Source organism: Camellia sinensis, chromosome 5, assembly GCF_055761805.1.
Source record: "Camellia sinensis isolate YWXY chromosome 5, ASM5576180v1, whole genome shotgun sequence".
NCBI lineage: Eukaryota > Viridiplantae > Streptophyta > Magnoliopsida > Ericales > Theaceae > Camellia > Camellia sinensis.
Window position 1 is genome coordinate 163,601,407 of NC_138965.1, and position 15,111 is coordinate 163,616,517.

The 15,111-nt window shown below is 35.9% G+C and overlaps 1 protein-coding gene across 11 annotated transcripts in view; it reads right to left on the reverse strand.

Annotated features, from left to right (window-relative positions):
- LOC114318708 (S-adenosyl-L-methionine-dependent methyltransferases superfamily protein) overlaps positions 1-9,912 on the reverse strand; it is a 28,807-nt gene extending 18,895 nt beyond the window's left edge. For 6 of the 11 annotated variants that reach the window (XM_082870327.1, XM_082870325.1, XM_028265648.2 and 3 more), the window contains exons 1-5: positions 9,435-9,912; positions 7,761-7,858; positions 6,866-6,970; positions 5,124-5,186; positions 4,811-4,884 (exon numbers count right to left, since the gene is read on the reverse strand). In XM_082870327.1, the coding sequence (XP_082726453.1) occupies positions 4,811-4,884; positions 5,124-5,186; positions 6,866-6,970; positions 7,761-7,858; positions 9,435-9,541 (447 nt within the window). In that variant the 5' untranslated portion in view covers positions 9,542-9,912. Of the gene's footprint in view, positions 1-4,810; positions 4,885-5,123; positions 5,187-6,865; positions 6,971-7,760; positions 9,228-9,434 lie in introns of all 11 variants that reach the window. The other 5 variants (XM_082870328.1, XM_028265651.2, XM_028265649.2 and 2 more) reach the window with 4 other exon arrangements.
- Positions 9,913-15,111: the final 5,199 nt, after the last annotated feature.

Genomic DNA, 15,111 nt, shown 5'->3' on the forward strand with positions numbered 1-15,111 from the left:
CAACCTATGAAATAAAAAGAATTAGAAAAGTTTAGTATTAGTATTTTTGTTTTTGTTTTTGTTTTTTTTTTTTGTTGGGCTGCACGTGCATCGGAGATGACCGCACGTGCGGTGGTCGTCTTCTTGGCTACCCAAATTTTATTTATTTAAAGGATGAACAATGAATCTCTATTAAACTATCCCTAAACCTCCCTTAAGTGATAATTCCCTCTACCATGCCTCCGCAACCCGTCAAGTCCGGCAACCGATAGTTGGAGCCCCGAAAAGATGGGGCATTTATGAGGTAAGGCAAAACCTAGAGTTAGCCCAACAAGTAGAGGCATTGTCCTACAAAACGGACCAATTATTATCTGCGGGACATGCCCCTACACAGCAAGATCAGCCTCAATTTCATGAGGCATGTGCTATTTGTGCAAGCCCTGCTCAAGACTTGAGTGAGTGCCCTTCGGCATCACAATTTCCAGAATTAGTCCAAGAGCATGTGAATGCGACTCAAGGATTTTCCAACCCAGGTAATGGAATATTCCAACACATACAATCCGGGATGGAGAAATCACCAAAATTTTTCATGGAGACCTCCTTCACAAGGCACTTCTTACAATCTTCCACCACCAAGGTAGAATTTTAATAATTTTGCCAACCAATCTTCCTACCGACCCACACAACCTTACTGGCAACCACAACCCCCGCCTGTTCCTTAAGACAACTCTGCCTTTAAGACTTAGGTGCTGGAAGTTCTCTCAAAACTTAAGGGAGTTCTCTCAAAACTTAAGGGGTTAGCACCAGTAGTTCACTCCCATACTCTATTGCCAAGCTAGAGGCCCAATTAGGTCAAATGGCTAATAACATGAATAAGAGAGAGGAGGAAAAATTACCGAGTCAGACTGTGACCAACCCTAAGGGTCAATATGGGGCAGAGGGGTCGAATGAGAATGGAAAGCACCATGAGCAAGTGCAAGTGGTGATCACTTTGAGAAGTGGGAGAGAGTAGCCTCGGCCAGTTGCATCTGAAACAACTAGGGCTAAGAAGGGTGGAGGATGACTTAATCCCTAGTACTTCACATGTATCTAAGGCACCCTTTCCCCAATGCCTTGATACACTGTCCCTTTTTAATAAGAAGGCGGCATCTAGGGGAGCGATGATGGAGGTTTTTAAACAACTTAAAATCAACCTCCCCTTGTTGGAGGCGATTAAGCAAGTACTCTACTATGCTAAATTTTTGAAGGACCTTTATACGCAAAAGTGTAAATCTAGGACACACGTGTCCCAAAAGGTCGTACTCATGGAGCAAGTAAGCTCCATTTTATTGAGTGACACCCCCTAAGCTTCAGACCCTGGTGCCCCAACCATTGCATGCATTATAGGGGATCATTTCGTTGATAGGGCCTTGTTAGATTTAGAGGCTAGCGTCAATTTGTTGCTGTATTCTGTGTACGAAGAATTTGGGCTTGGCGAGTTGAAGCCCACTACTGTTACACTCCAGTTGGCTGACCGGTCCCTTAAGGTGCCACATGGCATGATTGAGGATGTGCTAGTAAATGTCGATAGGTATTATTTCCCTGTTGATTTTGTGGTTTTAGATATGGAACTGGTAGCAAGCTCTAGGAAACAAATCCCGATGATTTTAGGCCGACCTTTCTTGGCTACGGCCAATGCATGCATAAATTGTCATACCGGGGTTATGGATGTTTCATTTGGAAATATGCAAGTGAAACTCAATGTTTTCTAAGCATCTCAACAACCCCATGAAAGAGAGGAGTGTTTATTTGTGGATGGGATTGTGGAGGAGGCTTCACCCTCCATTCTTGTAGAGGACCCTCTAGAGACTTGTCTAGCTCATTTTGGGTTTGAAAATTTTGATATTGACGGGTCAGTTGACGAGGTAAATGCCTTAATTTTTTTTCTACACCAGATTTTCCTTCGCGGAAAGCCCGGTTTGAGTCCTTTGCTCCTCTGTCTAGAGAGCCTGCCATACCATCCTTAGTCACACCACCAACACTTGAGTTGAAACCACTCCCGACCACACTCAAGTATGCATTTTTAGGGCCTCAAGATACTTTATCGGTTATCATTGCATCTGACTTAACTACAGAGCAAGAAAGTCAATTAATGAGTGTTCTTGTGGCACATCGGAGTGCTATAGGGTGGTCGGTGGCTGATTTGAAAGGGATAGATCCCTCCGTGTGCATGCATCATATACATCTAGAGGAGGACGCCAAACTTTCTCGTGAAATGCAACGGAGGCTTAATCCCAACATGAAAGAGGTTATGAAGAAAGAGGTGTTGAAATTATTAGATGCGGGTATTATATACCCCATCTCGGATAGCAAGTGGGTGAGTCCCACACAAGTGGTGCCCAAGAAAACGGACATCACTATTGTAGAGAATGAGCAAGGAGAGTTAGTCCCCACATGAACCACTACTGGGTGGCGAGTGTGTATTGATTATAGGAGATTGAATTCCATGACTAGGAATGACCATTTTCCTTTGCCATTTATTGATCAAATTCTTGAAAGGTTTGCGAGGCAAGGTTTTTATTGTTTTCTTGATGGCTACTCATGATATAATCAAGTCCTAGTGTACCCCGCTGACCAAAAAAAGACCACGTTCATTTGCTCTCTTGACACTTTTGCTTACAAGTGCATGCCCTTTGGGCTATGTAATGCATTTGTGACTTATCAACGGTGAATGATGGCTATTTTCTCCGATATGGTGGAGAAATTTCTGGAGGTTTTCATGGATGATTTTTCAGTGTTTGGACCGTCTTTTGAGGAATGCCTTAAAAATTTGACTAGAGTGTTAGAACGATGTACTGAGGCAAACTTGGTTTTGAGTTGGGAGGAGTCATTTTATGGTTCGTGAGGGTATAGTGTTGGGACACATTGTGTCCCTTCGAGGTGTAGAGATAGACAAAGCTAAAGTTGACCTCATTATAGGCCTTCCTCCACCCACTTCTATGCGTCAAGTCTAATATTTCTTAGGGTATGCAAGTTTTTACCGTAGGTTCATCAAAGGCTTTAGTAAAATATCCTGTCATTTGTGTAGTTTACTTGCTAAGAACGCACCTTTTATCTTTGATGAGGCATGTTTGAAAGCCTTTGACACACTGAGGCCCTTGCTACCACCCCAATCATGAAATCACCGGATTGGTCGCTTCGCTTTGATATCATTTGCGATGCTTCAGATTATGTTGTCCGGGCTGTGTTGGGCCAAAGGGTCAATAGGGCACCCTATGCTATATACTATGCTAGTCGCACTCTTTCGGATGCACAATTGAATTACACTACCACCGAGAAAGAGTTGCTAGCTGTAGTCTTTGCCTTAGATAAATTCTGGTCCTATCTCTTAGGTTTCAAAGTCATAGTCTTCACTGATCATGCCGCTTTGCAGTATTTATTATCCAAGAAAGAAACTAAACCTAGGTTGATTAGATGGATTTTGTTACTTCAAGAATTTGACCTATAGATCCGAGATACGAAAGGATTTGAGAATGTGGTGGCGGATCACCTCTCCCAAGTCCTTATTGAGTATACTAGTGACCCTTTAACTTTGCATGATTCGTTCCCGGACGAACAACTTCTTGTGGTGTCAGGAGCGAGCCCCCCGTGGTTTGCACATATTGTGAATTATTTGGCCATTAAGCAAATTCCTAAAAATTGGTCTAAACAAGACAAAGACCGATTCTTTTCGCAGGTCAAGTATTATTTTTGGGAGGATCCGGAGTTATTTAAATATTACTCCAACCAAGTGATCTGTTGGTGTGTGCCGGAGAGTGAGGTGCATAGCATTCTTACATTTTGTCATTCTTCTACATGTGGCGGTCATTTTAGTGGACATAAAACGGCCGCTAAGGTTTTACAAAGCGGGTTTTATTGGCCCATCATTTTTAAAGATACCCATCAATTTTGTAGAACTTGTATGCGTTGTCAGCAAATGGGTTCGATATCTCGTTGTAATATGATACCAATGTCCCTTATTCTTGTGGTAGAGATCTTTGATGTTTGGGGGATTAATTTTATGGATCCTTTCTCATTGTCATTCGGTTTTGAGTATATTCTCTTGGCAGTAGATTATGTTTCTAAGTGGGTAAAGGCGATAGCTACCCGAACAAACGACCATAAAGTAGTGATAAAATTTTTGCATGAAAATATCTTTAGTCGTTTTAGGTTTCCTAAAGCCATAATAAGTGACCAGGGTACACATTTTTGTAATCGGCTCTTTGAGGCAATAGTTAAGAAATACTCTATCACTCATAAAGTTGGCACACCCTACCACCCTCAAACTAGTGGCCAAGTAGAGGTATCTAATGGGGAGGTAAAGCATATAATAGAGAAAACGGTGAGGCCAGATAGGAAAGATTGGTCAAAACATTTGATTGATGCATTATGGGCCTACCGCACTACTTATAAAACACTCATTGGGATGTCACCATATAGGGCGGTATTTGACAAAGCTTGCCACCTCTCAGTTGAACATGAGCATCGAGCGTTGTGGACCATAAAGAAGTTTAACTTCGATATGGCCGCGACTGGGCTCAATCGGAAATTGCAACTCAATGAGTTGGAGGAAATTCACAATGATGCATATGAGAGTTCGAAATTTTTTAAAACTTGGACTAAAGGAATTCCATGATAAGCACATTAATAGAAAATCCTTTGAACTCGGCCAAAAAGTATGGCTTTTTAACTCAAAATTGAGACTCTTTCTGGGTAAGCTTACATTAAAATGGGATGATCCCTTTGTGATAATTATTAAATAGGTCAACAGAGAATCAAGATATGCATCAAGGCTAAAAAAATTTAGACATACATCATAGATAACCTTCGCGATAACGTCTTTGTAAGGAAGCAGTTCGTCGGTGATATTCAGATGAGCAATATGACCTGCATCATTTGGTAGTGTTGCCAATTCATTCATCATTAGTAGAAGTTCCCCACAAAACTAAAAATGTAGAATCTCTAACAAGAATACAAGGCAAGTGAAGGAAGTTGCAAGTGGAATGTCACACAGAACGGTACAGAAAGAAAGGCATTTTCAGAATCATCCTTGTTAACTGATGCAAAAAATAAAGGGAAAAAGGAAGTAACTACCAAAAGAACAACAACATAATTAGAATACTTAACTATTGTTTCAAAAGATGAAGGTACCTCAAGTCCAGGTGGCAGAATCTGCTTCAACACATGATCTATAATCAAAACAACCAGTTTTGGAGTCAGCCACAAGGCAATGTAAAGAACTAAGATCTGAGCGCAACTCAAACATCATGACTAAAGAAGATTCAATATAGAACATGATGCAGTTGTCCATAGAATCTAATGTACATTAAACCTTTAAAAAGTAGGATACGGGTACAATTGGGTACGTCCAAAATATATATATATATATTTTTATAATTTGTAGTAATACATAATATATAACAATTAAAAATCAAATGCAAAAAATAATTGAAGTATTGTTGCAATGGTAAAAAAAAAAGAGTTTTTTTATTATAAATATTCTTTATAATTGCAAAAATATCCTATATTATTGAAGTTTCCAAAAATAGGCACAATTTAATTGTTTCAATACCCCTAAATTTTAACAAATTTACATTTTTTTTCCATGACGTGTCCATAAAGTACCCATAATGTACCCATCCATACTTGAGCCATACCCATGCTATACCCGAGCCATAACCAAAGTATTTCGCATACCAGATACGTATTTCACATACCCAGTACACGTGCAATCATAAAGGTATGCACACCTGTATCGGGTAAGTACCCGGTACTCGTATGACAATATTATTGGAGTATTCATGCTTCATAGATTGTAACTTTGTGGTTTTATAAATTTTACTTGACAATATAATAAAGAAGACGTTTGCAAAATTTTGTTTATGTAGATCAATGTTATTCATAAATTTGCAAGACAGTACTACAATTCAACCATTGGTCCCATCAGGACAATTTTCTTACTTTCTTTAACTGGACCAACTATTGTAGACAAAATTATTTGTTCACACCATGTGCACAAACGACTCATAGGCAATATATTGATAAATAATAAAATGGACTCCATTATGACTAAGGTAGAAGTTTTTTAATTTAAGCCAATGTTTTCAAAACCGGACCGGTGAGCGAACTGGAAAAGGGACCGGGTGGACGGGTCACCAGTTCAACTGTCGGGTCAAAGCGGTCGAACCGTGACGTTATAATTAATATTATATAATTAAAAAAATATAACTATAAATTATAAATAAATAAAAATATATATAAACAATCAAATAAAAATAAAAATTGTTGCATAGTATTTATTAATAATATTTAATAAAGTCATAATTGATTAAAAAAAATCACTTATTTTAAAGAAATTAATTTTTTTAAACATTCCCTCCAAAGAAATTGATTGAATGCTAGATTTAATTTTGGAGGGAAATGAAATTTTCAACCCTCCCTCCAATCAATATGTTTCAAATAATTTGATTGAATCCCACATAGAATTTTGTAGGTTCTCTTTGAAAAATCTTTTCCTATAAATAGGAATAGACTTTCATAATCTTCTTAAGCTTTCAATGAGACTCTTCCTTATGAGAGGAGACTCTTGAAATAAGAATTTTTAGTCAAAATTTTAAAATATATTTATATATACCAGTCCAACCATCTTGACCCGGTCCGGGTCACCGGTTTTCCCCGGTTTTGGTCCCACTCCGGGTTTAGGGGGTTGACCGGAACAAGGCCCGGTTCCCGGTTCAACTGGTCCGACCGGCCGGTCGGGTCCGGGTTTGAAAACATTGATTTAAGCAGATACTTAAGTATTTAAAACAAATTGGGAAAAAAAATAACGAATAAAACTACAATCTACTTTGGAAGCAGTGCAACTGACCTGCACCCCAATAGGAATATCCGAGTGTCAATGAGTAGGGCACTACTTCAATTTTGCATAGCTCTTTTAGTTCATCAAGTTTTTCGCCAGGAATATCAGATAAATCTGCTCCAAAATAAATAAATTTGTCAAAAACAAGGCAGGCCCATCTGCCTAACATATATAAATTATAAGACAGACATGCCTATATCCCAACTGACTTGAGCCTTGCTCTTCCCTTTTAGGGGTTGGCAAGGACCACCCAAACAAATGGATAACGGTTAGAATATAGACAATTTATAGAAGCAGTGACCATATGCAATGCACAATTACATGTCCTCAACTATGGGTTCATTGGTTGTAAGAGAGTTTTCTTCAAACTTGTCTTACATCACAAAGCCAATACAATGATAGCTATGTGGAACAATGGGACCCGATGAAGATAGTTGTGTAATGATCATAGTGGTTTGACTCAAATTATATTAATAAACGCAGCAAAGATATCGACAACAAAAAAGACAAAAGTTATTTTTTACAAGTAAAATCCGAGAAGTATAAACACCAATACTTCGTAAAAGAACCATCAGAAAGCCAATTCTTCATAATGAAACCAATATAAATTAGACCACCTCCTGCCAAACTATAGCAGGGCTAAGCTTGCACGACATTCACCTTCCTATTTTTCACTATTTCCTCATAAATAACAGCATACAATTGGCACACATGTACCATAGACATGCAGTTCCAATTTTGTCTTAAGAAAATTGTGACTTGTGAGTAAGGCATTGTACTCACTCAACAAACCTTGACCTTAGCCAAAAGGCCAATAAAAGTACAACTTTGCAAGCCATAGAAGTCATTTCATCATAAAGTTTGTCTTAGGCATTGTAACCACAAGTTGTTTAATGATTCTTACCAGAATTCTGAACCTTTTCAGATAATATCATGCAACGGTTTTTTTCACATGTTGGATCTTCAGTGATGGGTTTGATGCGGGCTCTGTCAAGCAAGTATCTACAAATGAAAAGGCACTGAACAATGATCAGCTGGTTCACGAACTGGGGGCTGAAAAAGTGTGTGTGTGTGTGTGTGTGTGCGTGTGAGAGAGAGAGAGAGAGAGAGTTGAAACAAGCTATGAAAAAAGGCAAGTTTTTTTCTTCTTCCTAAAATTATCTCATGTGTCGCACCAAAGAATTAGAATTTGTGGGCACAACAAATTATCTGTAAGGGTAGAGCTACCCAGAGAGATTACTAAGAAATTTATTAGAAAGATTGCAAGCAAGAGAAATTTATTAGAAAGATTGCAAGCAAGATGAAACCTTTTGCTTTTATAAGATGGTTTTTGCACCATTTCCTAAACCAAAAAACCTTCACATATGGTAAGAAGTGAGAGTTAATAACTCTTATGTCTTGTTTGGTTGTCCCAAAAAAATATGAATTGAGTGATTTAAGAATTATCTCATTCATGAATTATATAATTAGATGTACTTGGTTGTAAAATGGAGCAAGAAAAAGATTACTTCGATCATGAAAATCTAATTTCTTTCATTAAAATTGAGAGATCCAAAATATATTACAAAATGCTTGGATTAATTGATTTACAAACGGACAGATTTTGAATAAGTTAAATCTAAATGAAATAATATTTGCACAACCCAATGGCAATTAATGAATCAGGTCAGGTGTAAGTAACAAATTCAAATTAATAGCTAATCATCACACAACAAAATGTGATTAAGATTTATCAATTATATAAACATCAGTACGCTTGACCCAAGCTGCAAGATCAATTAAAGATTACCATTCAGATGGTACAAAATCAAAAACTCGATGATTAAGCGGGACAAAAAAAAAAAAAAGCTCAAACATAAGACAACTCAAAATCACCCTCCCCTAATGGAGGAAAACTATGACGACGTTCCAGTCAGCTTGAATCATTTAGTCAGGCCTTGAATTAGAAAGACATCCTCTCATAACATAAGTGAATCCAGAAATAAATTGATTAGTAAAAATCCTGGTAACTCGTTGATTAGTTTGGTACCTAAATACGATTCATTAAAAAAGTTTACTATATCATAAATTTAAGACCGAAATTTGTTCACATGTAATCACAAATGAAACTTCAAAAAAAAAAAATTTCAAACTCAATCAAATCCTCTTTTTTGATGATTGAATGCATGTTCCCATATTTACTAATTCCCAAACTCTTTCTCTCCAAGAACCGAATACTTTTGTTAAAAATTACCGCAAGAGAGTTCATATAATTACAACACACATAAAGGCAAATTATTTGATAAAACATATCTCTTCTCAACATCCCCATAGTCTTTTTGTGCAATTCCAAGTGGAATGTCCATCAAAATTAGAACTTGCACAACAGCAACTGCACAAACAGTTGATCGTATAAAACTCGAAGAATTTATGAGCATTTCATTCAACACACACACACACATACACACACACATATATATATACATATTAGGCAATGTTTTGAACATGTATGATTATATAATGCATAATTAAACTATACTGACTAAACAAACAAGTTTCATTGAACATTGAGTCGAATATATGGCAAAGCATTGCATACCCATTTAGAATCCGAGTGGCGACCTTGCACAGTTCACGAGGGATTCGAATTGCCCACAACTTCAAATTCACATCAAACTTGCTTTCATCCAAAATTTCACTCTTCATTCTTCTTCAACTTTACACAGTAATCAAACCCAGAAATTCAAAACTCAGGAGCTTTCAAGCCACAACATTCAATCAAAAAACACAATTAATTGCATATAGGTCTGTGTATATATGCAGATTCAATGGTTCGACTGAAGCTGAGTGATAAAAATGAGAGTTAGGGTTCAAAATTTTATTATACAGATTCCGAAACCCTAGCACGAATATAAAACGGGTCGTGTATGGGAAGATATCCGACCCGATTGAAGGCTTTTCCCGAACTCGATACCTAACCCGCTGACCGGACCCAAATAGGCTCCGATAACTACATAAACATCCACGTTGCAACATGGATAACAAACACAATTCTGTTTCTTTCTTTCCCTATCAGCAGTCGGTACCACTAATTTGGTACCACTATTAATGGGATAAAATATCAAAAAAATAAAATAAAATAAGGTCGACTGTCACATCATTAGTGTCACCACTAATTAGTGATATCATGCATGTTTACTTTTCCTATAAGTATTTTAATTAATTTGGTAAAAACATAACATTTAAAACATATAACAGCATCTCTGAGGGAGGGAGGCAAAAGAGCATCATAAACCATTTTTACTAATGTAACTGATTTTTTCCTCCTTAAATGGACTCTATCTCAAAAGAGATTGTTGGTGAAAATACCAGAAAAAAATATATATTTTATTGATAATAATACAAAGAAAATGAGATACAAATAGATCAGGCTGAGGCATGGATATCTCGTTTTCTTTAAGGAGATCAAGCCCACTGCGGTAGGAAGAACCCAAATACCGGTGCAGCAGTTACAAAACTATGACTTATCCTCTCCAGGATACAACAGCCCAATTACTTGTCGTATGGTTCAGGCCAACTCTGCACAAGATGGTGAACCAAAAACTCCACCAAAAAACACCATTCTTTGCTAGTAATCTCTCCTGTATATAAATAGTTGATGAATTGATGTAGAAAATAGTAGATGAGATGGACTATTTATAAGCCACTAAGACATACAAATGACCAAGAATCTAGAAAAAATGGAGAGTGTACCAAACATTAATTCATCACCAAGTTCATGAATTCTAATTAATCTTAATTCATGAACAAAACAAAAGGATACCAAAGGAATGAATCTCAATACATGAATAAGATGAGATTCATGAATAAAATAAGAAGATTCAAGAACAATATAAATAAATAAATAAATAAAAGATATTAAAATGGTCTAACAATTCCCCACTCATTTTAATATCAACAAGGAAAGAGAGATTATCAAACAAAGATAGACTAGTATACATCATGAAGGTGTGCTCTGCATTGAACCTTCATTAGTAAAATAGCAACCTCTACTCCAGAGTCAGTAGTGGTCTCAGACTTGAACTATGACCGCTTAGGGGAAATAAAGTATTACTGCTCACATATAATAATCCAGGTGTTGACATGAGCTTTTAATAGCTAGCGCATTACGGCCTTGTGATTATCCCAATTTTCATGAGTATATTTGAGATTAAGCCTTGTTCTCATAGAAAGCGGCCCCACTTTCATGCTCACATAGGCGAAATCTGTCAAGGATATTCCTATAATTTAAACATCCCACTCAACAAGAGTTACAGAGTTTCATTAAGAGTATAAAAACTCAACCCTCCAACATTACAGGATAAATGCACTTACATCATAGAGATGAATAACTAAATATTAAGGAGTGCATTTTTACAACCACCATATGATTCGTTCTTCCCATTGAACCTAGTTACACGATCTCTGGTCCCTAAGTTGGGTATCCTCATACAAGGTTTATTATTTTATAGGCTTCAAACCCATCCCTCTCGATATATTCCAGACCCTCTCTCTCACCAAGGCCTTGGTTAACGGATCCGCAAGATTATCATAAGATCTTACATAATTCACAGTTATGATGCCATTACTCAAATAAGATCTCGCATTACTGTGTTTCCTTCGAATAGGTCTGGATTTACCATTATAAAAATGGTTGTTCACTCTACCAATAGCAGCAATGCTATCACAACGAATTAACACATGAGGAATTGGTTTTTCCCAAAAAGGGATTTCATGTAACAAATTTCTCAACCAATTCGCTTCCTCACATGCTGAAGCTAACGCTATAAACTTAGCTTCCATTGTAGAATAAGCAATTATAGTCTGTTTTTTAGACTTCCAACATATAGCACCATCACCTAAGGTAAAAATAAAACCCCAGGTAAAGAGAGAATCACCTGACAAAGTGTTCCAATCGGCATCATTATATCCCTCAAATACCGCAGGATACTTATTATAAAATAAACTATAATTTTTTGTACCAGATAAATATCTCATAATTCTTCCAATGGCTAGCCAATGATCTCGACTTGGCTTGCTAGTAAACCTGCTAAGTACTCCAACAACATATGCAATGTCAGGTCTAATACAGTCAGTAGCATATCTCAAACTACCAATCATCCTGGCATATTCCTTTTGATTAATCACTTCTTTTTCATTTGTTACAACAGATAAATGCATGTTTGCATCAAAAGGAGTAGCAACATGTTTGCAATTTAGAAAATTATATTTTTTTAAAATTTGCTCAACATAATGCGACTGATCAAGAAAAATGCCATCATTAGTCTTAGTAATTTTAATTCTTAAAATAAAATTGGCTTCACCAAGATCTTTCATATCAAAGTGGCTATTAAGCATATTTTTAGTCTCATTTATAATATGCAAATTAGCGCCAAAGATAAGTAGATCATCCACATATAGGCTAATAATTACATGTGCATTCTCACAAGTTTTATATATATGCACTTATCACATTCATTAATTTTATAGCCATTCTCAAGCATGCAGGAATCAAATTTCTCATGCCACTATTTAGGAGCTTGTTTTAAACCATAAAGGGATTTAGTTAGCTTACGCACCTTGCTTTCTTGGCCAGGCTCCACAAAGCCTTCGGGTTGGTCCATGTAAATCTCCTCATTTAGATTTTCATTTAAAAATGTTATTTTCACATCCATTTGATGAATTTTTAAATCATGTATTGCAGCCACTGCTATCAACAGTCTAATGGATGTAATTCTAGTAACTGGAGAAAAAGTATCAAAGAAATCAAGATCAACTTGTTGCTTAAAACCTTTAGCGACAAGCCTCGCTTTATATTTATCTATAGTTCCATCAGGTTTAAGTTTTTTACGAATGACCCATTTACACCCAATAGTTTTACAACCTGGGGGTAAATCCACTAGCTTCCATGTTTTATTTGAAAGTAGTGAATCTATCTCATCATTTACAGCCTCTTTCCAAAAAATAGTATCAGGTGATAATAAAACTTATTGCACTGTAAGAGGAATTTCTTCCACATTGTAAAGATAATAGTCAAGGCCAAAATCTTTTTAAACTTTAGCTCGTTTACTTCTTCTTGGTTGAATTTGGAAATTTTCTTGTTCTTGAAAAACTTGAGAAGGAGTAGAAGAGCTAGGCACGGATAAAATATTTCCAAAAATTATTTGACCCCCACTATTTCTAGATTTGAAAGGAAATTTATTTTCATGAAAAATAGCATCACCTGATTCAAAAATAATATTATTTTCCATGTCAAAAAATCTATAAGCTGTACTATGCAACGCATACCTAAGAAAAGCACAGGTGGTAGCTCGTTCACCCAATTTAGGTCGTTTAGGATCTGCAAGCCTCACAAAAGCTAAACAACTCTAAACCCTCAAATAACCTAAATTTGGTTTATGCCCCTGCCACAACTCATAAGGTACAATTTTAGTCTTTTTGTGTGGCACTCTATTTATCACATGGCAAGCTGTCAAAATAGCCTTGCTCCAAAGATTTGAGGGAGCACCTGAATCGATAAGCATAACATTTGTCAAGTCAATTAACGTTCTATTTTTTCTTTCAGCTGCGCCATTAGATGAAGGTGAATATGATGGAGTAGTCTCATAAATAATTCTCAATGACTGAACAAAAGAGTTGAATCCAAGAGATTCATACTCTCGGCCTCTATCACTTCTAATTCTCTTTATCTTTTTACTGAATTGATTTTCCACTTCAAGAAGGAATTTTTTAAATTTCTGAAAAGTATCACTTTTATTTTTTAATAAATATACGTTTGTGTATTTTGAAAAATCATCAATAAAAGTGATAAAATATCGATTACCACCCCAAGTTAAAATTCCTTCAAACTCACACAAATCAGTATGAAATAATTCTAGCATTTCGGTATTTTTTTTTTCAACACTTTTATGAAGCCTCTTGGTGATTTTTGCTTTACTGCAAACATCACATTTCTCAAAATTTTTTGTCACTTTAGGAATTAATCATAAACTACTCATGATTTCCACATATTTACTATTAATATGACATAAGCGAGCATGCCAAAAATTAATAGAAAACAAAGTATAAGTGGTGTCATAGTAATAATCATAAAATTAATCAGTAAGGAAATTTAAGAGATAAAATTGACATTTAAACTTATCTGTATTGTTGGAAGCCACTTTTGCTTCATGTGCCTTGTAGTCTTCATCATTCATCTCCTCGGTTGGGATTTTGTTTGGGTTCTTCTCGGTAAGAACATATGCAACTTTCAAAAGGCTAAGGTAAATTTTTTTTTTTCCTTTCCACCTTTTAAAATGAACTCCCTTGAACTTGAAAGGCTTGTTGAGATCTCCAATTCCATCATCGGTTTTTTCTAGCACTTGATCCATGGTTGATCTCCTTAAAATTGTTGGTGAAAATACCAGGAAAAAAAATATTTTATTGATAAATAATACAAAGAAAATGAGATACAAATAGATCAGGCTGAGGCACAGATATCTCATTTTCTTTAAGGAGATCAAGCCCACTGCGATAGAAAGAACCCAAATATCGGTGCAGCAGTCACAAAACTATGACTTGTCCCCTCTAGGATACAACAGCTCGATCACTTGTCGTATGGTTCAGGCCAACTTTGCACAAGATGGTGAACCTAAAGCTCCACCAAAAAACACCCTTCTTTGCTAGTAATCTCTCTTGTATATAAAATAATTGATGAGTTGATGTAGCAAATAGTAGATGAGATGGACTATTTATGGGCCACTAAGACATACAAATGACCAAGAATCTAGAGAAAAGAGAGAGTGTACCAAATATTAACTCATCACCAAGTTCATGAATTCTAATTAATCTTAATTCATGAACAAAACAAAAGGACACCAAAGCAATGAATCTCAATACATGAACAAGATGAGATTCATGAATAAAATAAAAGAAGATTCAAGAACAATATAAATAAATAAATAAATAAAAGATGTTAAAATAGTCCAACAGAGATAAAATGTCCGTTTTAAATTTGGTTTTTCACAACTAGCTAATCTTTATTGAGATGCAAAAGTGATTTCCCACTGAAATTGCTCCCTCCATCTCTGTCTGATCAAGTACTCTTCTTTTGATTGATTTTGTGTTTGTATATTACATCAAATTAATTTGGTTTTATGTTTGTATATTACCATTTGAAATATTTTTTTATAAATAATTTATTATATTTTTTAAACAAATATTTTAATTATATATTTAAAAAAAATATATTTGTAAAT